The following is a 16,851-nucleotide window of genomic DNA, read 5'->3' as shown; positions in this document are numbered from 1 at the left end:
AAAGCAGGCTATTTAAACTGCTCAGTGAGGATTTATATCCCGAACCCACTGAGGTGTTTTAAATGCCAAAAGTATGGCCACTCTCAAACAGCTTGTCGTGGTAACCCTGCCTGTGCTCGATGTGGTGCCAAAGACCACGAGAGCAAGGAATGTTTAGCTTCTAAGCCAAGTTGTACAAACTGCCAAGGGGAACACCCTGCATACTCTCGAGCATGCCAGCGGTGGAAAGAGGAGAAGGAAATTCAGAAACTAAAAACAGAGCTAAACATCTCCTATCAGGAGGCCAGAAGACGCTTCCAACCTATAAATAGCGCCAAGCCCTCATATGCCCAGAAAGCTTCTGGGAAAAGTACCATTGGTACTCAGACTGATATGAGTATTCCACCAAGGGAGTCTTTTACCCCCATTGCGCGCTATTTATTAAGTTCCGAAAAGCCCACCCAAAAATCACAGTCAGCCACCACTGCTATATCCGTACCTCCTAGTGCTCCACCACTTCCAAAACAGAGTACTAAAGAAACTCTGAGAGGCATCTACAATTCAAGAGACAATGGATGTCGAAAATAAGGAGGTACAGGACGACTCTGTCCTGGAACTCTTTGCGAAAGACGAAGAAGAAATGGATACAGGCCAACGTCCAGTCTTTCCAAAGAGAGAAAAACCGAGGACTGAGAAAATTAAGCCCTCAGCCCTTCGGAAGCCACCAGATGGACCCAGTAAATCAAAATAATGGGTACATTTAAATTTCTCCAATGGAATTGCCGTGGATTTCGTAGAAATAGAGATGACATCAAGGCTCTCCTGAGTAAGCATGAACCAACTTGCTTTTGCTTACAGGAGACGTATTTAAAGGCAAACGAGGACCCTTACTTACGTAACTGCTCAGTTATTCGCAGAGACAGAGCTGGGGATGCACCTGCCCACGGAGGAGTCGCTATCCTTGTGGGTAACCATAACCCCTTTCAAGTTGTGCTTCTTACCACTAATCTGGAGGCTGTAGCAGTTCGTCTTACAGTTGGGTTCCTTTTAACTGTCTGCTCCATTTATTTGCCACCTGGGAACGACACCGCCCAGGCAGACCTTGATGATCTCATCAAGCAACTGCCACCCCCTTTTCTATTATTGGGGGATTTCAATGGACATAATCCGCTGTGGGGTAGTTCTGACATCAACAGAAGAGGTCGGATTATCGAGCGATTGCTTGAAAACAATGATCTGGCCCTTCTAAATGTGGGATCTAACACCTTTTTTCACTCGGCTACCCGTTCATTTACTGCCATTGATCTTTCCATCTGCTCCCCTTCCCTCCTGCCTCTGAGTACATGGGAGGTTGAAGAAAACCTTTATGGTAGTGATCACTTCCCCGTGTTATCCACCATTTCAAATGGGAGAAAATGTCACCAGTCGAGGATACCACGTTGGAAGATCGATCATGCCGACTGGAATGCCTTTCGTCATCTGGCAACGTTTAATACCACTATAGTCGGCCAGGAGCCAATTAATGAGGCAGTAAAAGACATCACAGAAAGTATAGTCCAGGCAGCAGCAGTTGCAATTCCCAGGACATCGTCCCGCTTTCCACGTTTTCCAAAACCATGGTGGAATGGAGAATGCACAGCAGCTAGGAAGGCTCAAAACAAAGCATGGGGAATATTTCGTCGTTACCCCACCACAGATAATTTAATAGCCTTCAAACGTGCACGTGCCAAAGCACGGTACATTAGACGTCAGAGCCAAAAGGAATCTTGGATCAAATTTACATCTTCCCTTACACGGGCCGCCAATCCCAAAGTCATCTGGGACAAAGTTCGGAAAATGAAGGGCAAATACAACTCACACCCTTCATCGATCCTGGAACATAATGGATGTACAATTGCAGATCTAACTGCAATTGCAAATACTCTCGGGGAGACATTTGCTAAAGTGTCTTCAGAAACAGCTTACCCCCCAGAGTTCCTCGCACACAAGCAGAGAGCAGAAAAACATCACCTAAAGCTGTCCTCTAACAATCGCGAGGAATACAATCAGCCCTTTACACAGTGGGAGCTGAAAGCAGCACTCTTACTCTCCAAGGCGAGTGCTGTTGGGCCAGACGACATCCATTATGAGATGATTAAACATCTTTCATTGGAATCCATGGATCTTTTGCTCCGTCTCTATAATAGAATCTATATTGAAGAGACTTTTCCGGACTCATGGCATGTGGCAACTATCCTTCCCTTTCCGAAACCAGGAAAGGATCCAAAAACACCAAACAATTACCGTCCTATCGCTTTGACGAGCTGCTTGTGCAAGATCCTGGAAAGAATGGGCAATGCTCGTCTCTTGTGGTATTTAGAAGCTAACGACCTCCTTTCCAGGATACAGTGTGGCTTCCGAAGGAACAGGTCAACATTTGACCATTTAATCCGCTTGGAAACATCTATACGTGATGCTTTCCTAAAACGTGAGCACCAGGTGTCAGTTTTCTTTGATATGGAAAAAGCGTATGACACGGCTTGGAGATATGGAATTTTAAAAGATATATATAACTTTGGTCTTAGAGGACACATTGCCCTCTTTATCAAAAACTTCCTTACAGACCGGTCTTTCCAAGTTCGTGTAGGATCCACCCTCTCCCGACCATTTTGCCAAGAAGAGGGAGTTCCACAAGGATCAGTTTTAAGTGTTACGCTTTTTGCAATCAAAGTTAACTCTATAACCGAACAACTTCCTCCTACCGTAAACAGTGCCCTCTTTGTAGATGACTTTAGCATCTTTTTGCAGTCATGCAATATGAGGGTCATTGAAAGACAATTGCAGCATGCCATAGACCACGTCAACTCTTGGGCAGTGACTAATGGTTTTAGGTTCTCGCCACAGAAGACTGTCTGCGTACACTTTTGTCGCAAACGGAACCTTCACCCTGAACCAGAACTTAAACTCGGACAAGACATCATTCCAGTAGCACCTGAGACAAAATTCTTGGGGCTCATTTTCGACAAGAAGTTGACATTTTTACCTTATATTCGTCAACTGCGGACAAAGTGCACAAGAGGGTTGAATCTCCTACGCTCTATTTCCTCTAATAAATGGGGAGCAGACCGCTCCACTTTGCTCAGCCTTTATCGTGCACTTGTCCGATCTAAACTAGATTATGGGTCCCAAGTGTACACATCGGCTAGAAACAGCGTACTTAGATGGCTGGACCCAGTCCACCACCAAGCCATCCGTATTGCTACTGGAGCATTTAGAACATCACCTGTCCAGAGTTTATATGTTGAAGCATCTGAACCACCACTGTCATTGCGACAAAAGCAATTGTCTTTAAAATATACTGTTAAATTAAAATCCCTGCCAGACAACCCTACGTGGACGTCCGTTTTCAAGCCACAATGGGAAAACTTATATAACACTCGTCAGACTGCCAATCGGCCTTTTGGTATCCGTGTCCAAGATCTGCTCAGAGAGCTCGACATCACGGTAGACAATGTTGCCCAGTCACCAAGGCAATCACTTCCACCCTGGCATGCTCGCATTCCATCATGCGACTTCTCCCTTAAAAATTGGGGTAAGTCCATAACTCCATCTTTTGTCTACCACCAACTCTACGCTGCCCACCGGACCGAATATTCCGACTTCTTGCCTGTCTTCACTGATGGCTCGAAGTCGGAGCTGTCTGTTGGATCTGCTGCTATCTTTCCAGGTCTTTCTATATCTGGAAAGATTCCCCAACAATGCAGCATATATACAGCTGAGTTGTATGCTATAGAGTTAGCCTTGGACCACATTAAAACCCAAAGGTATCAAAAGTGTATGGTGTACACTGATTCTCTAAGTACACTGCAGGCTTTATCGGGTATGAGGTATAATCCTCATCCACTTGTGACCCGGATTCAGCAGACGTTGCATTCCTTGTTTGAGTGTTCATTTGACATTCGTTTCTGCTGGATCCCAAGCCACATTGGGATAGTGGGAAATGAACTGGCAGATGCTGCGGCCAGGTCACCCGAACCCAACAACACTTATTGCCTGTTAGTCCCCTATACAGACTACAGGCAGTTAATACACGATAAATTACTGTCCCAATGGCAACAATCCTGGCATGAGCAAGTCACAAACAAGCTCTATCAGATAAAGCCTGTAATCCGACATTGGCAGTCTGGTCTGCGCAGGAATCGCAGAGAGGAAGTTGTTTTAGCTCGGCTCCGCATAGGACATAGTCATCTTACACATGCTTTTTTGCTGAGGGCAGATGACAGTCCTATGTGTGAGAATTGTGACACCTATTTAAGCATACGCCACATTTTAACCGAGTGTCCACGTTTTAGACACGAACGTGATTTTTATTTTACCGCTTTTAGTCCTCTGGCTGAGCCTTATACACTCAGTCAGATTTTATCCGACAATGACAATGTGTCTGCTGTTTTTAACTTTTTAAAATCAGTAAACCTTTTTACTCGAATTTAAAATTGATTTGGCATTCCTTTGTTCATATGTTTTGTACTTTTACTCCTTTTATATATCGACATGGTGGCCTAACTACTTAGGTCACTGAATGTTTTCATTTTTTATATATGACCGGTATTTGGCGCATTGGCATCTGCAAATGTACCAAGAATTAAATAAGAAAGCAAACGATAGCAACCCTTTTGGGAACCTTAGGGTCTTTTGCAATTATTTAAAAAGTTGAAGGGGCATCAGAGCACCAGAAGGTTTCAATGATACAGAGTTTTGAATTGTTTGTTTAGAGTTCTAAGTTATACTTTTCCTCTCCCACTAATTTTATACTATAGTCTTGCATGTTATTTTGTAAAGAGGTTTTTTTTTTTTTTTTTTGCTTAATATAGACAAGAATACAAAATATATCTACTCAAGGTATTTTCTATTTGGTCAGTATTGATATGCTTAATTTTCAAAATTTGTATGCTTCACAGCACCATATTTGAAATAAATTTGAAAATGTAACTAATATCACAATTTGTTTTTTGTCATTTTAAAAATATTTACATAATAATAAGCAGAAATATATGCACACGTGCATTTTCAAATTTTACATGCTTAATGGTCTTTTAAACTGTAAAAAGGAAGGGACTGGTAGATCCACGTTAATGTTTTTTTATGTCTAAAACCTTTTTCCCCAGCAAATTTTAAATATTTAATTGTTTGATTAAAGAGGCCTGTGCGCTCTGGATTCATTATTATTGTGGATTATTCTGTGACACAGAGCGAAACAAGACAGAATAAATAATGACAAGTTAAATACTAATTGCAAAACAAACACACATATATTAAATACATAAAAGAGCTTTCAGTTATTATGGTAACCTTCATCAGTCAAACTGATTGGCGCCTCCATAGCCAGGTGGGCAGGAGCAGCAGTGCGTGCACTCACTTCTTGATTAGACTGGGGTTCAAGCCCGTAACCACCAAATAGAGGATGCGGAAAGGTCAGGGAATGACCACCACATATTCCCGGAGCAATATGCCCTTAGTCAAACTGACAGCATCTGTGGAACATGAGGCCATGTACTGCCAGTCATGTATATGAAACATGTATATGAGAGGTGCACCGAGATTGCAAAAGTCAAGGCGGATCTTGCGAGGTGCGGCTATCCCACCAGTATCCTTGACAGGTGTGACCTACAGACACGCGACCATGTAGTGACCAACAGGAACATCCAAGGTAATGACTCAACCGCGAGCGCCTTTATCCCATACTACCCAAACCTATCACAATAGGTTTCTAGGGTCATAAAATCACACGGGATAAAGTGCATACAGCTCCTGGGCAGAAAGTTGCGATCCCTCATCTGTAGAGTGAAAACACCGGTTCCCACCTTACTACAAAGTGGTCTAGTTCCCACATCTCTTGCCGTGACTGCACTAGTTGCTGCATCAGGGAAACTGGGAGACGGCTCAGCAAACGTCTTTCGGAACACGAAAGAGCCATTTGCTTAGCAGACATAGGACATTCAGCCATTGGCAAACACTTCTGGTCAACCCGCCATTACATTGACCCGCACCGCAATGTTGTGATTGTAGATAGATCTTGCCACTACCTGCGATGTGCCTGGCTGGAGCCGTTGAACATCACATGCTCTAATACCTCAGCAGAAGCAGTGGATGTCATGTCTACCCTATTATTGAACCGACCATTTTGATGAATGACAAACGTTGGCAACATTAGCATTAGTAGAGGCATATGATGCAAGAAAGCAAGCTTATGCAGCCTCAGCCAAAAAAAAAAAAAAAAACCCTTCCACTTCACCCCTCCGTTCGTTCGAAATACCTGTCCAGCTGAGCCTTAAATTTATTTAGGCTATCAACTTCCACAACAAGGGATTGAAGTCTGTTCCACCAACCAACAACCTGCTGGCTAAAGGCAAATTTCTGCACATCTATCCTTCATCTGTCTTTCATCAATTTGAATTTATGCCCTCTCAGGTGTTTATTCTGAGCAAGAGGCAGTATCCCATCAGCATTGAGCATGCTCAAACCATTCAAAGCTTTGTACACCTCTATCAGATCACCTGACCAGTGCCCAGTCTCCAGACACCGTAATTTGCAAAACTTAAGCCTTTCTTCGTAAGAGCAACCCTTCGTTCCGTTCACTAACCTTGTTGCCCTTCTCTGTACATGTTCCAGCAGCTCTACATCCTTCTTGAAATGAGGCCTCCAAACCTGTATACAGTACTCAAGGTGTGGCCTGACCATTGCCTTATACAAAGGAATAATCACCTCCCTATCCCTGCTAGAAAAATTCCTGTATATCATCGATAAGACACCATGAGCTACTCTTGCAGCCCGTCTGCACTGCTCAGAGAACTTCAAGAAAATACCTATCTTGTATTTATCTTCAACAATTTCTCCTCCACTTTACTCTCAATTATTACAAGATCATCTAGCTCACTGCCAGTGTTTACTTTATTTATGGCATTCCCCTTCCTGAATAACTCCTCATGTGTGAATGTAGATGAATCATATCTGCCTGCACAATTACCCCTCCAGGTCCTTTTCATTCTCTACCACACTCAGTGTTGTACCACAGAGTTGATACATTGCTCTGGGGTTGCTGTTTCCCATATGTAGTACTTTTCATTTGTCAATGTTAAACTTCATTTGCTACCGCTCAGCCCATCTGCTCAACCTTTCCGGATCCTGTTGCAGCAGCATAGCGACAGTAGCGTCCTTAACAACCCTGCCAACCTTTGTATCGTCTGCAAACTTTGACATTAAGCTTGATTATACCATCATCAGTATTATTTATAAATACAGAAAACAACAATGGACCCAACACTGAACCCTGAGGGACTCCACTAATAACATTAGTCCACAATGAGCAGTGTCCATTAATTACCACTCTCTGTCTTCTGCCACTCAACCATCCCTTTATCCATAGCAACAATTTGCCACCAATGCCACACTGCTCCAATTTGTGCAGCAGTCTTTCATGTGCAACAGTATCAAAAGCCTTTCTAAGATCCAAATATATAATATCAAAGTTATTCCCTGCATCCAGTTCTTTTGTGACTACATCATAGTATCCAATCAAATTGGTCAGGCAAGACCTTCCCTTAACAAAACCATGCTGTGTCTGAGCTATAACTGAATTCTTGTCAAGATGATCCTGCAGTGCTTCTTTAACCAGTGCTTCCATTAATTTTCCTTTAAAGTAATTAAATGCGCATGGCATAATACTTTAAGAGTTTAGTATCTATATAATATCGGTGTTTAGATACACCATAGACACTCTTAAAAAAACTACAAAGTAGTTGTTGTGGGCATCATTTGCTCTTTCTCATATTGTGCACTGCCTTCACGACAAGTTGCCATGATACTGCACTACCTCAAATAAGTAACGCTTCACTAATAGAGAAGACTATTGTTACTTATTCTCAGTGAGTACCACCACCCAGACATGTTTCAAGGCTATTGGCCTATCATCAGTGGGTGGGCAGGTACCCTAGTATTGCAGACATGACGACCCAGTTGTGAAGTTAATCGCACAATATGAGAGATGCCAAAAGGTGTATAAGATAATATTTAAAATAATTAAATGTACATGGCATAATACTTTAAGAGTTTAGTATCTATATAATATCGGTGTTTAGATACACCATAGACACTCTTAAAAAAACTACAAAGTAGTTGTTGTGGGCATCATTTGCTCATTCTCATATTGTGCTCTGCCTTCACGACGAGCTGCCATGATACTGCACTACCTCAAATAAGTAACGTTTCACTAATAGAGAAGACTATTGTTACTTATTCTCAGTGATCTAAACACCGATATTATATAGATACTAAACTCTTAAAGTATTATGCCATGTGCATTTAATTATTTTAAATATTATCTTATACACCTTTTGGCATCTCTCATATTGTGCGATTAACTTCACAACTGGGTCGTCATGTCTGCAATACTAGGGTACCTGCCCACCCACTGATGATAGGCCAATAGCCTTGAAACATGTCTGGGTGGTGGTACTCAATGAGAATAAGTAACAATAGTCTTCTCTATTAGTGAAGCGTTACTTATTTGAGGTAGTGTAGTATCATGGCAACTCGTCGTGAAGGCAGAGCACAATATGAGAAAGAGCAAATGATGCCCACAACAACTACTTTGTAGTTTTTTAAGAGTGTCTATGGTGTATCTAAACACTGATATTATATATTAATTTTCCTGGAACAGAAGTTAAACTCACAGGTCTATAATTACTTGTGTCAGCTTTTGATCCTCCTTTGTGAATTGGGGTCACATTTGCACATCTCCAGTCTGTGGGTACCTCTCCTGAGTCCAAGGAAGCTCTCATAATTATGGCTAACGGATTGCTTACTTCCTTTGCTGCCTCCTTTAATATAACTGGATAGATCCCATCCACCTCAGGTGCGTTTCTTGTATTTATCTTCAACAATTTCTCCTCCACTTTACTCACAATTATTACAAGATCATCTAGCTCACTGCCAGTGTTTACTCTATCTACGGCATTCCCTTCCTGAATAACTCCTCATGTGTGAATGTAGATGCAAAATATTGATTTAGTTTGTTAGCTACCTGAGCAGGATCATGAACAGTTGAACCATCGATATCAAGTGGACCAATCTGATTCATCCCCTTACTTCTAGAGTTTACATAAGTAAAGAACTCCTTGCTGTTTTTCTTTGCATCCCTTGCCAAAGATTTCTCGTAATCTGCCTTTGCCTGCCTAACCTCCTTTGTAACTTGGTTACTGATCAACTTATATCTATCATAGGCTTCTGTGTCACATGTTAATTTATATGTATCCCATGCATTTTTCTTCTCTGCCATATGTCTTATTAGGTCATCTGACATCCATTTAGGCCTGAACCTTGAACAATATTTCTTAGTTGGTATGTAAAGCCTAGTAGCTTCCAAGATAAGTTCTTTGAATGCTTCCCATTTTGAGTTTGCTGTTGGTAACATCATCAGTTGGTCCTACTGTATAGAACTTAAATACTGTCTTAGACCATCGTAGTTGCCTTTACGAAAGCAATAACCCTTCCCTTTACCCCTGATGGTAATTACCTCCTTGAGTAAATCCCACTTCAGCACACTGATCACTGCCACCTAGTGGTTCCTGTATCTGCAGATTCTTAATGCATTAGGAATCACTACTGATAATCAAATCAAGAGTATTACTACCTCTAGTTGCCTCCTGAACATGCTGATTTAGAAAACAATCATCCAATAAATCCACAAAAGCCTTGGTAGTGTGTGAGTGACCAACCCACAAATTCCAGTCAATATCTGGGAAATTAAAATCCCCCGTTATTATAAGACTCTCTGATATACTGGCCCACTCTATTTCCCTGTACAGTTTCTTATTATACTCATCAGAGTCATTAGGCCTACAGCACACTCCTATTCTCAATTTTGATCTCCCAATGCTTATGTCACACCAAACTGACTCGACACTGCACTGTCCAGTGATGTCGACTGGCTTCACTTCCTTGGATTTTGTGTGTTTCTTAACTAATAGCATAACCCCACCTCACTTTCTATCCTGTCTATCCTTTCTGTAGACGTTGTGCTCCCAAAATTCCAATTCTACATTACTTATATCTGTGTGACGCCGCGTCTCTGATATCCCAACAATATCCGCCTTTGATGCTTTGAGCAATACCTCAAATTCATCAAATTTATTTACCAAACTCCTAGCATTGGGGTACACGCAAGTATACATGCACCTGTTCTTTTTCTTAGCTACCCTAACACAACCCATGTGTTTACTTGTACCCCAATGACTCCCAGCAGTCTCTGAAATATCCTGCATCTTATTTTCCAAGCTGCTGCTCATTCCAATAGAAGCAGTGCAAGAATCACTTTAACCTCTGCCAGTGGCTACTGTTAATCTATTAGTTGTTGTATCTCCCTAGTCTAGCAGTTTTCCGACCCACCTAACACTGCCTCGATAGCATCAGCAAACATTCTTGCACCCTTTCTATTTAAGTGTATCCCATCCCTGTAGAAGCAGTCTCTTCTGTTAACACGTACAGACCAGGCTGAAAAAAATTCTACCCCTTGAGCCTTTCACAATCTTTTTAGGGCCGAATTGATCGACAGGGCTCTCATCATATACTCCCTCCTATCGTGTCTGGGCTGAATTGTAGATACTTTCAAATTCAACCCTAATTCACGGCTTTTTTTCAACAGTGACCTGTACTTGTTAAGTAATTCTGCCGGTCTCCTACTCTTAATATCATTAGTGCCAACGTGTACAACTATATCACCTTTTGTGCCCTTAAAAAGATGATATCCGCTCTACAACATCATCAACCTTTGCCCCTGGCAGACATACCCTGGTCCTGTTCCACCTATCCTTTTTACAAAGCATGTTTCCCGTTTTCCTGACAGTAGTGTCACCAACAACTACTAGTTCCTTTGGGGCCAGCGCATTCTGCGTTGGGGGTTGTCGCTGTGTTGCGTGATGCCCAAGTGCAAGCTCTGGCGTTGGTGTGGGCAGCTGAGAGCCTGATGGGCCCTCACTTTTAATCCTTCGGGGGCATCCACCCTGTCCTTCAAGCTCTCATATAGGCCCATAACAACGCTGAGTTGTCGCCTGATTTCCTTACACTCTTTGCATCAATTTAAATGTTTTAGCAACATTAATATACGTCACAGCCACAGGCTTCAACATCAAACAATTAACTATTGCATCACGCAGTTTCATATACATTACTGGCAGTATATGCCCTCATGTTCCACACTCTTAACTCTCAGTTTGACTGATAAAGGTTACCATAATAACCGAATGCTTTTGTATGTATTTAATATGTGTGTGTTTTGCAATTAATATTAAACTTTTCATTATTTATTGTCTTTCATTTTGTTCTGTGTCACACAATAATCCACAATAATAATTTAATTTTTTATTAAAAATTAATAAAGTTACAAGTATTGCAATCCATTAAGAAAAGATGAAATATTAGTATTTTTCGAGCAAAATTTAAAAAAAAAATGTTTTTCAGGAATTAAAAAGAAATTTTAGCTTCTTGTCTGATGCCTCACTACAGTGTGGCATGTTTGCCACAAGTCATGACTGCTGGGTTAATTGTGTGACTTCAATCTTAAAATGGACATTTGTGACTGTGGCAAAGAACTGATGTTTTAATATTGTAATGCAAGTGTGAATAAATTAGGCTTAACTTTTAGGCTAAGTACACTTATAATGATCTGTGCAGAGATCTTGTATGTATTCTCTGTATGTTTGTAACAGTATGTAACAGTATTCTCGGTTAACTTGATTCCGCAAGCTTTTATAATTATAAAATATAACGTACGTCATCATATATAGTATCCTATAGTTTTAAAATTAATATAATACTAAGTGATATTTTTGTGATCTTTGTTGACAAATGTGAGTAATTTTCCCTCGTTTAATTTTATCACCGCTATTTTACAGTCATGCCTAATATTCAGAGGGAAATTAATGTTTTATATATTTTCATTTGAATACTAAAAGAGAAAATGAACCCGCTCCTGATGAAGAAATAACTGAGCCTGTTGAAGAAGGACCTAAAGAGATGACTCTGGATGAGTGGAAACGAGAACAAGAAAGTAAAAGATCAGTACCAAAATATAATTTACGCAAGCCTGGTGAAGGAGAAGATAATGGACGCTGGAAGAAATTGTATGTGTTGAAGAAGAAGACCGAGGAAGATGATGATGAGGAGGATGAAGATGACGATGTAAGTATTAGACTTATACAATTTAGATTTAGTATGGTTCCTAGGATAAAAATGTAAACTATAACACACCATAAGGTTAATAAGCATGTTCCAAAATTCTAATGGATATTTCTTTTGAGATATGTAGCAGGTGATTGCATATTTTACATTACATTATGTGAGATAACATATCATATAGGCCTTGCTGTTGAATCTATTCATATTAACCTTTGTGGTTATTTGAAACTGATGAAATCAAGACGATGATTGTTGAAAGAAACTAAATATGAATTTAAGTTTCTTTCAAAGTTCTTCATTGGAGTCTCGGTAAAAGAACAATCTTGCATATTTATTGAGAAAGAGATCTATTAATGTACCATGTTATTATAGAAGGTGAAAGGTAGTAGTATTAGCAGCATTTGATGCAAGAAAGCAAGTGTGTGAGCTTATGCAGCATCAGCCAAAAAAAAATCACACCATTCCCTCCAAATGCCTGTCCAGTTCCTCCTTAAATTTATTCAACCTATCAACTTCCACAACTACAGATGGAAGTTTGTTAAAGAAATTAACCACCCGCTGGCAAATTTCCGCACATCTAATCTACATCTGTCTTTTCTTAATTTGAATTTATGCCCCCTTAGGTTCATAATCTGAACAAGTGGAAGGATCCCATCAGAATTCAGCGTGCTCAACCCATTCAAGGCCTTATACACCTCAATCAGATCACCTTGCAGGTGCCTAGTCTCCAACCACTGCAATTTGCAGAACTTAAGCCTCTCTTGGTAAGAGGATCCCTTCATTCTCCTCACCAGTCTTGTTGCCCTTCTCTGTACATGCTCAAGTAAATCTACATCCTTCCTAAAATGAGGCATCCAGACCTGTACGCGGTACTCAAGGCGTGGCCTGACCATTGCCTTATACAGAGGGATAATCACCTCCTTTTCCCTGCTAGCAAAATTCCTATATATCATTGACAAAACCCCATGACCTGCCCTGGCAGCCTGTCTGCATTGCTCCAGAAAACTTCATATCTGACTGCACAATTACTCCCAGGTCTTTTTCATTTTCTGCCACCTTAAGTGTAGTACCACACGGTTGGTACGTTTCTCTGGGGTTACTTCTACCCATATGCAGTACTTTGCATTTGTCAATGTTAAACTTCAGTTGCCACTTCTTAGCCCATCTGCCCAAATTATCTAGATCCTGTTGCAGTAGCACACTGCCATTACTGTCATTAATAACAGTAATGGCAGTGTGCTACTGCAACCTTTGTATCATCTGCAAACTTCAATTTGCAGATTGCAAATTGAAGTGTGGAAGTGTGCAGAATCCCTACCATCCAAAATTTTGTATAGAGAAATCAGCCAAAACAGCTCTGTGGAATTAATCCCAGTTAGTTCCATATAAAATCCTTACTTCTATGTCTATCATTTTTTCAGCAAATTGCAAAAACACAAGGTAATGAAACCTGTCTATGCCTGTGGAAACCATTGTAACCAGAAATGGGAACACCAGATTCTGCAAGAATATTGCTACTGTCAAGTCCAAACATGAAAATTGTTACACCCTATGCTGCATTTGTACCTTGGCGAACCCATTGTCCGACAATTGCCATACTAAAGATTTTTACCCTCCTATACTATGTAATTTATTCCTTCTGAAGTAGGTACTACAGTAAAGAAAGTAGAGAAAACCTTGGGTTGAAATAAATTTCTAGACAAAATGTTTTCTGAATAATAGCTACTCAAATACCTATAAACAGTAGATATATCCTGTGTTTACAATAATAAGTAAACATTGAAATGTAATTTTTGCTTTGTTTTATTTTCTCTCCAGTTCTGTCACTTAATAAAGTTCAGTTGATTAATGAACATGACTGATTAGCATACTGCTGTTTCCTCCTTTATATGTCACAACGGTGTGATATTTTTTTCCCTCCTTCTCTTATCAGACTTATGCTCATTATGATTTTTATATATACGAGGATGATCATTTAATTTGTGAACTGATGTAAAATTTTATTTACTGCGTGAACTTTCCATAACTGCTGCTGGAGGCGGCAGTTACAGAAAGTTCACGTTATGTTAAAGGCTTCATATGCTGGCCCAAATGGGCACGACCTGACACCAAAAATCAGTCTAGGAATTCCTCTTTCAAGCAGTATCTTAAGTTAGCCTGAGCTACATGCAGATCAGCCGACATTTTACTGACTAATACACATAATGCATCTGTAGCAACTGTTTTACAGCCCTAATTATTCTGAGAAGAGCAGTCCTCTCTGCACAGAGGACTGCTCTTCTCAGAATAACTTAGTCCGCTGGACATGTGAATGCTCGACTCTCCCTCCCTTTATTCTCCAATGAAACTTGGCATATATCCGCTTCACCTTCTTCTGCACTTGGCATGCGCCAAGAATGCCAGCTGCTCCTCAAGGATAACCCCTAAATACTGGATCCTCTGGCCCTCTCAGAAAGAGAAATCCCCAGAGCGACAAACTGGCAGCCCCATCAATTGGAAACAGTTAAAGAGATGAATGAAGCATATGGTAATGAGTGTCTTGGTAGTACTGCTATATTCCGGTGTCATTTGTCAAGCTCTGATCATGGCCACCCGGACTTTCGTCCATATGCCACTAATTCATGCTGAGCCCATTTCTTAACGTCGTTGGTAAATTTATCACAAGTCGAATTTGACAAGATAACAGAACATAATAAACAATCTTTAGCCTCGTGGCGGGGACGGCATCCCCCACCCCAACACAAGTTACCTTTCCCACCACAAGGAGGTAGGTCGCTCCATCTTGGAAACATCTGACAACTCAACAAAAAAGAAAAAAACAACAGTTTCTCTCAGTGATTCCTTCTTAATAGTAGTAGTAGTGGCATGTGATGCAAGAAAGCAAGTGTATGAGCTTCTGCAGCATCAGCCAAAAAAAAAATTACAAAACAATTCCCTCTAAATGTTTGTCCAGTTTGTCCTTAAATTTATTTAACCTATCAACTTCCACAACAACAAATGGAAGTTTGTTCCAGCAATTAACCACCCACTGGCTAAAGGCAAATTTCTGCACATCTATTCTACATCTGTCTTTCCTCAATTTGAATTTATACCCACTTAGTTTCATAATCTGAGCAAATTGAAGAATCCAATCAGAATTCAGCGTGCTCAACCCATTCAAGGCCTTATACTCCTCAATCAGATCATCTGCCTAGTCTCTAGCCGCTGCAATTTGCAGAACTTAAGCCTCTCTTGGAAAGAGGATCCCTTCACCAATCTTGTTGCCCTTCTTTGTACACGCTCAAGCAAATCTACATTCTTCCTAAAATGAGGCCTCCAGACCTGTACGCGGTACTCAAGGCGTGGCCTGACCATTGCCTTATACAGAGGGATAATCACCTCCTTTTCCCTGCTAGCAAAATTCCTATATATCATTGACAAAACCCCATGACCTGCCCTGGCAGCCTGTCTGCATTGTTCAGAAAACTTCATATCTGACTGCACAATTACTCCCAGGTCTTTTTCATTTTCTACCACCTTAAGTGTAGTACCACACAGTTGGTACGTTTCTCTGGGGTTACTTCTACCCATATGCAGTACTTTGCATTTGTCAATGTTAAACTTCAGTTGCCACTTCGTAGCCCATCTGCCCAAATTATCTAGATCCTGTTGCAGTAGCACACTGCCATTACTGTCATTAATAACCCTGCCAACCTTTGTATCATCTGCAAACTTCGATATTAAGCCTGATATACCTTTATCAATATCATTGATAAATATACAAAACAACAGTGGACCTAACACCAAACCCTGTGGGACTCCACTAATAACATTAGTCCAAGAAGAGCAGCACCCATTGATTACCACCGTCTGTCTTCTCTCACTTAACCATCCTTTTATCCGTTTTGGCAACTTACCCTTAATGCCATTCTGCTCCAATTTGTACAATAGTCTTCCATGCTCAATAGTGTTAAAAGCTTTCCTGAAATCCAAATATATGATATCAAAATTATTTTTTGCATCCAGTTCCTTTGTAACCACATCATAATATCCTATCAAATTTGTCAGACAAGACTTTCCCTTAACAAACTCATGCTGTGTCTGAATTATTGCTGCAGTCATGTGTAGATGATCCTGCAACACATCTTTAACCAGTGACTCCATTATTTTACCCGGAACAGAAGTTAAACTAACTGGTCTGTAATTACTCGTGTCACCCTTCGATCCCCCTTTGTGAATTGGGGATACGTTTGCACATCTCCAATCCGTGGGAACCTCTCCTGAGTCCAAGGATGCTCTCATAATTATGGCTAAGGGTTTGCTTAGTTGCTTTGCCGCCTCCTTTAATATAACTAGATAGATCCCATCCACCCCAGGTGCTTTTATGTTTAACTTCAACAATTTCTCCTCCACTTTGCTTTCAGTTATTACAAAATCATTAAGTATCCTGCTACAATTTGATAACCTTCTGCCATTTTCAAACCTTAATAATTCCTCATGTGTGAATGTAGATGCAAAATACTCATTCAGCTTGTTTGCTATCTGAGCAAGATCATCAACAGTCGAACCATCGATGTCAAGTGGACCAATCAGATTCATCCCCTTCCTTTTAGAGTTTATATAAGTAAAGAAATCCTTGCTGTTTTTCTTAGCATCTTTTGCCAAGGATTTCTCGTAAGCTGC

The 16,851-nt window shown here is 40.7% G+C and overlaps 1 protein-coding gene across 1 annotated transcript in view; it reads left to right on the top strand.

The window, feature by feature from the left end:
* Positions 1-16,851, top strand: part of LOC150088089 (intracellular hyaluronan-binding protein 4-like) — a 171,728-nt gene that overhangs the window by 130,478 nt on the left and 24,399 nt on the right. The window contains exon 6 of the mRNA XM_090369327.1: positions 11,967-12,192. Coding sequence (XP_090225453.1) covers positions 11,967-12,192 — 226 coding nt within the window. The remainder of the gene's footprint in view (positions 1-11,966; positions 12,193-16,851) is intronic.

The sequence above is a fragment of the Mastigoproctus giganteus genome, chromosome 3, assembly GCF_048544385.1.
Source record: "Mastigoproctus giganteus isolate SK-2022 chromosome 3, ASM4854438v1, whole genome shotgun sequence".
Lineage (NCBI taxonomy): Eukaryota > Metazoa > Arthropoda > Arachnida > Uropygi > Thelyphonidae > Mastigoproctus > Mastigoproctus giganteus.
Note: the sequence above shows the minus strand (reverse complement) of the source record. Positions and strands in the feature narration are given on the sequence as shown.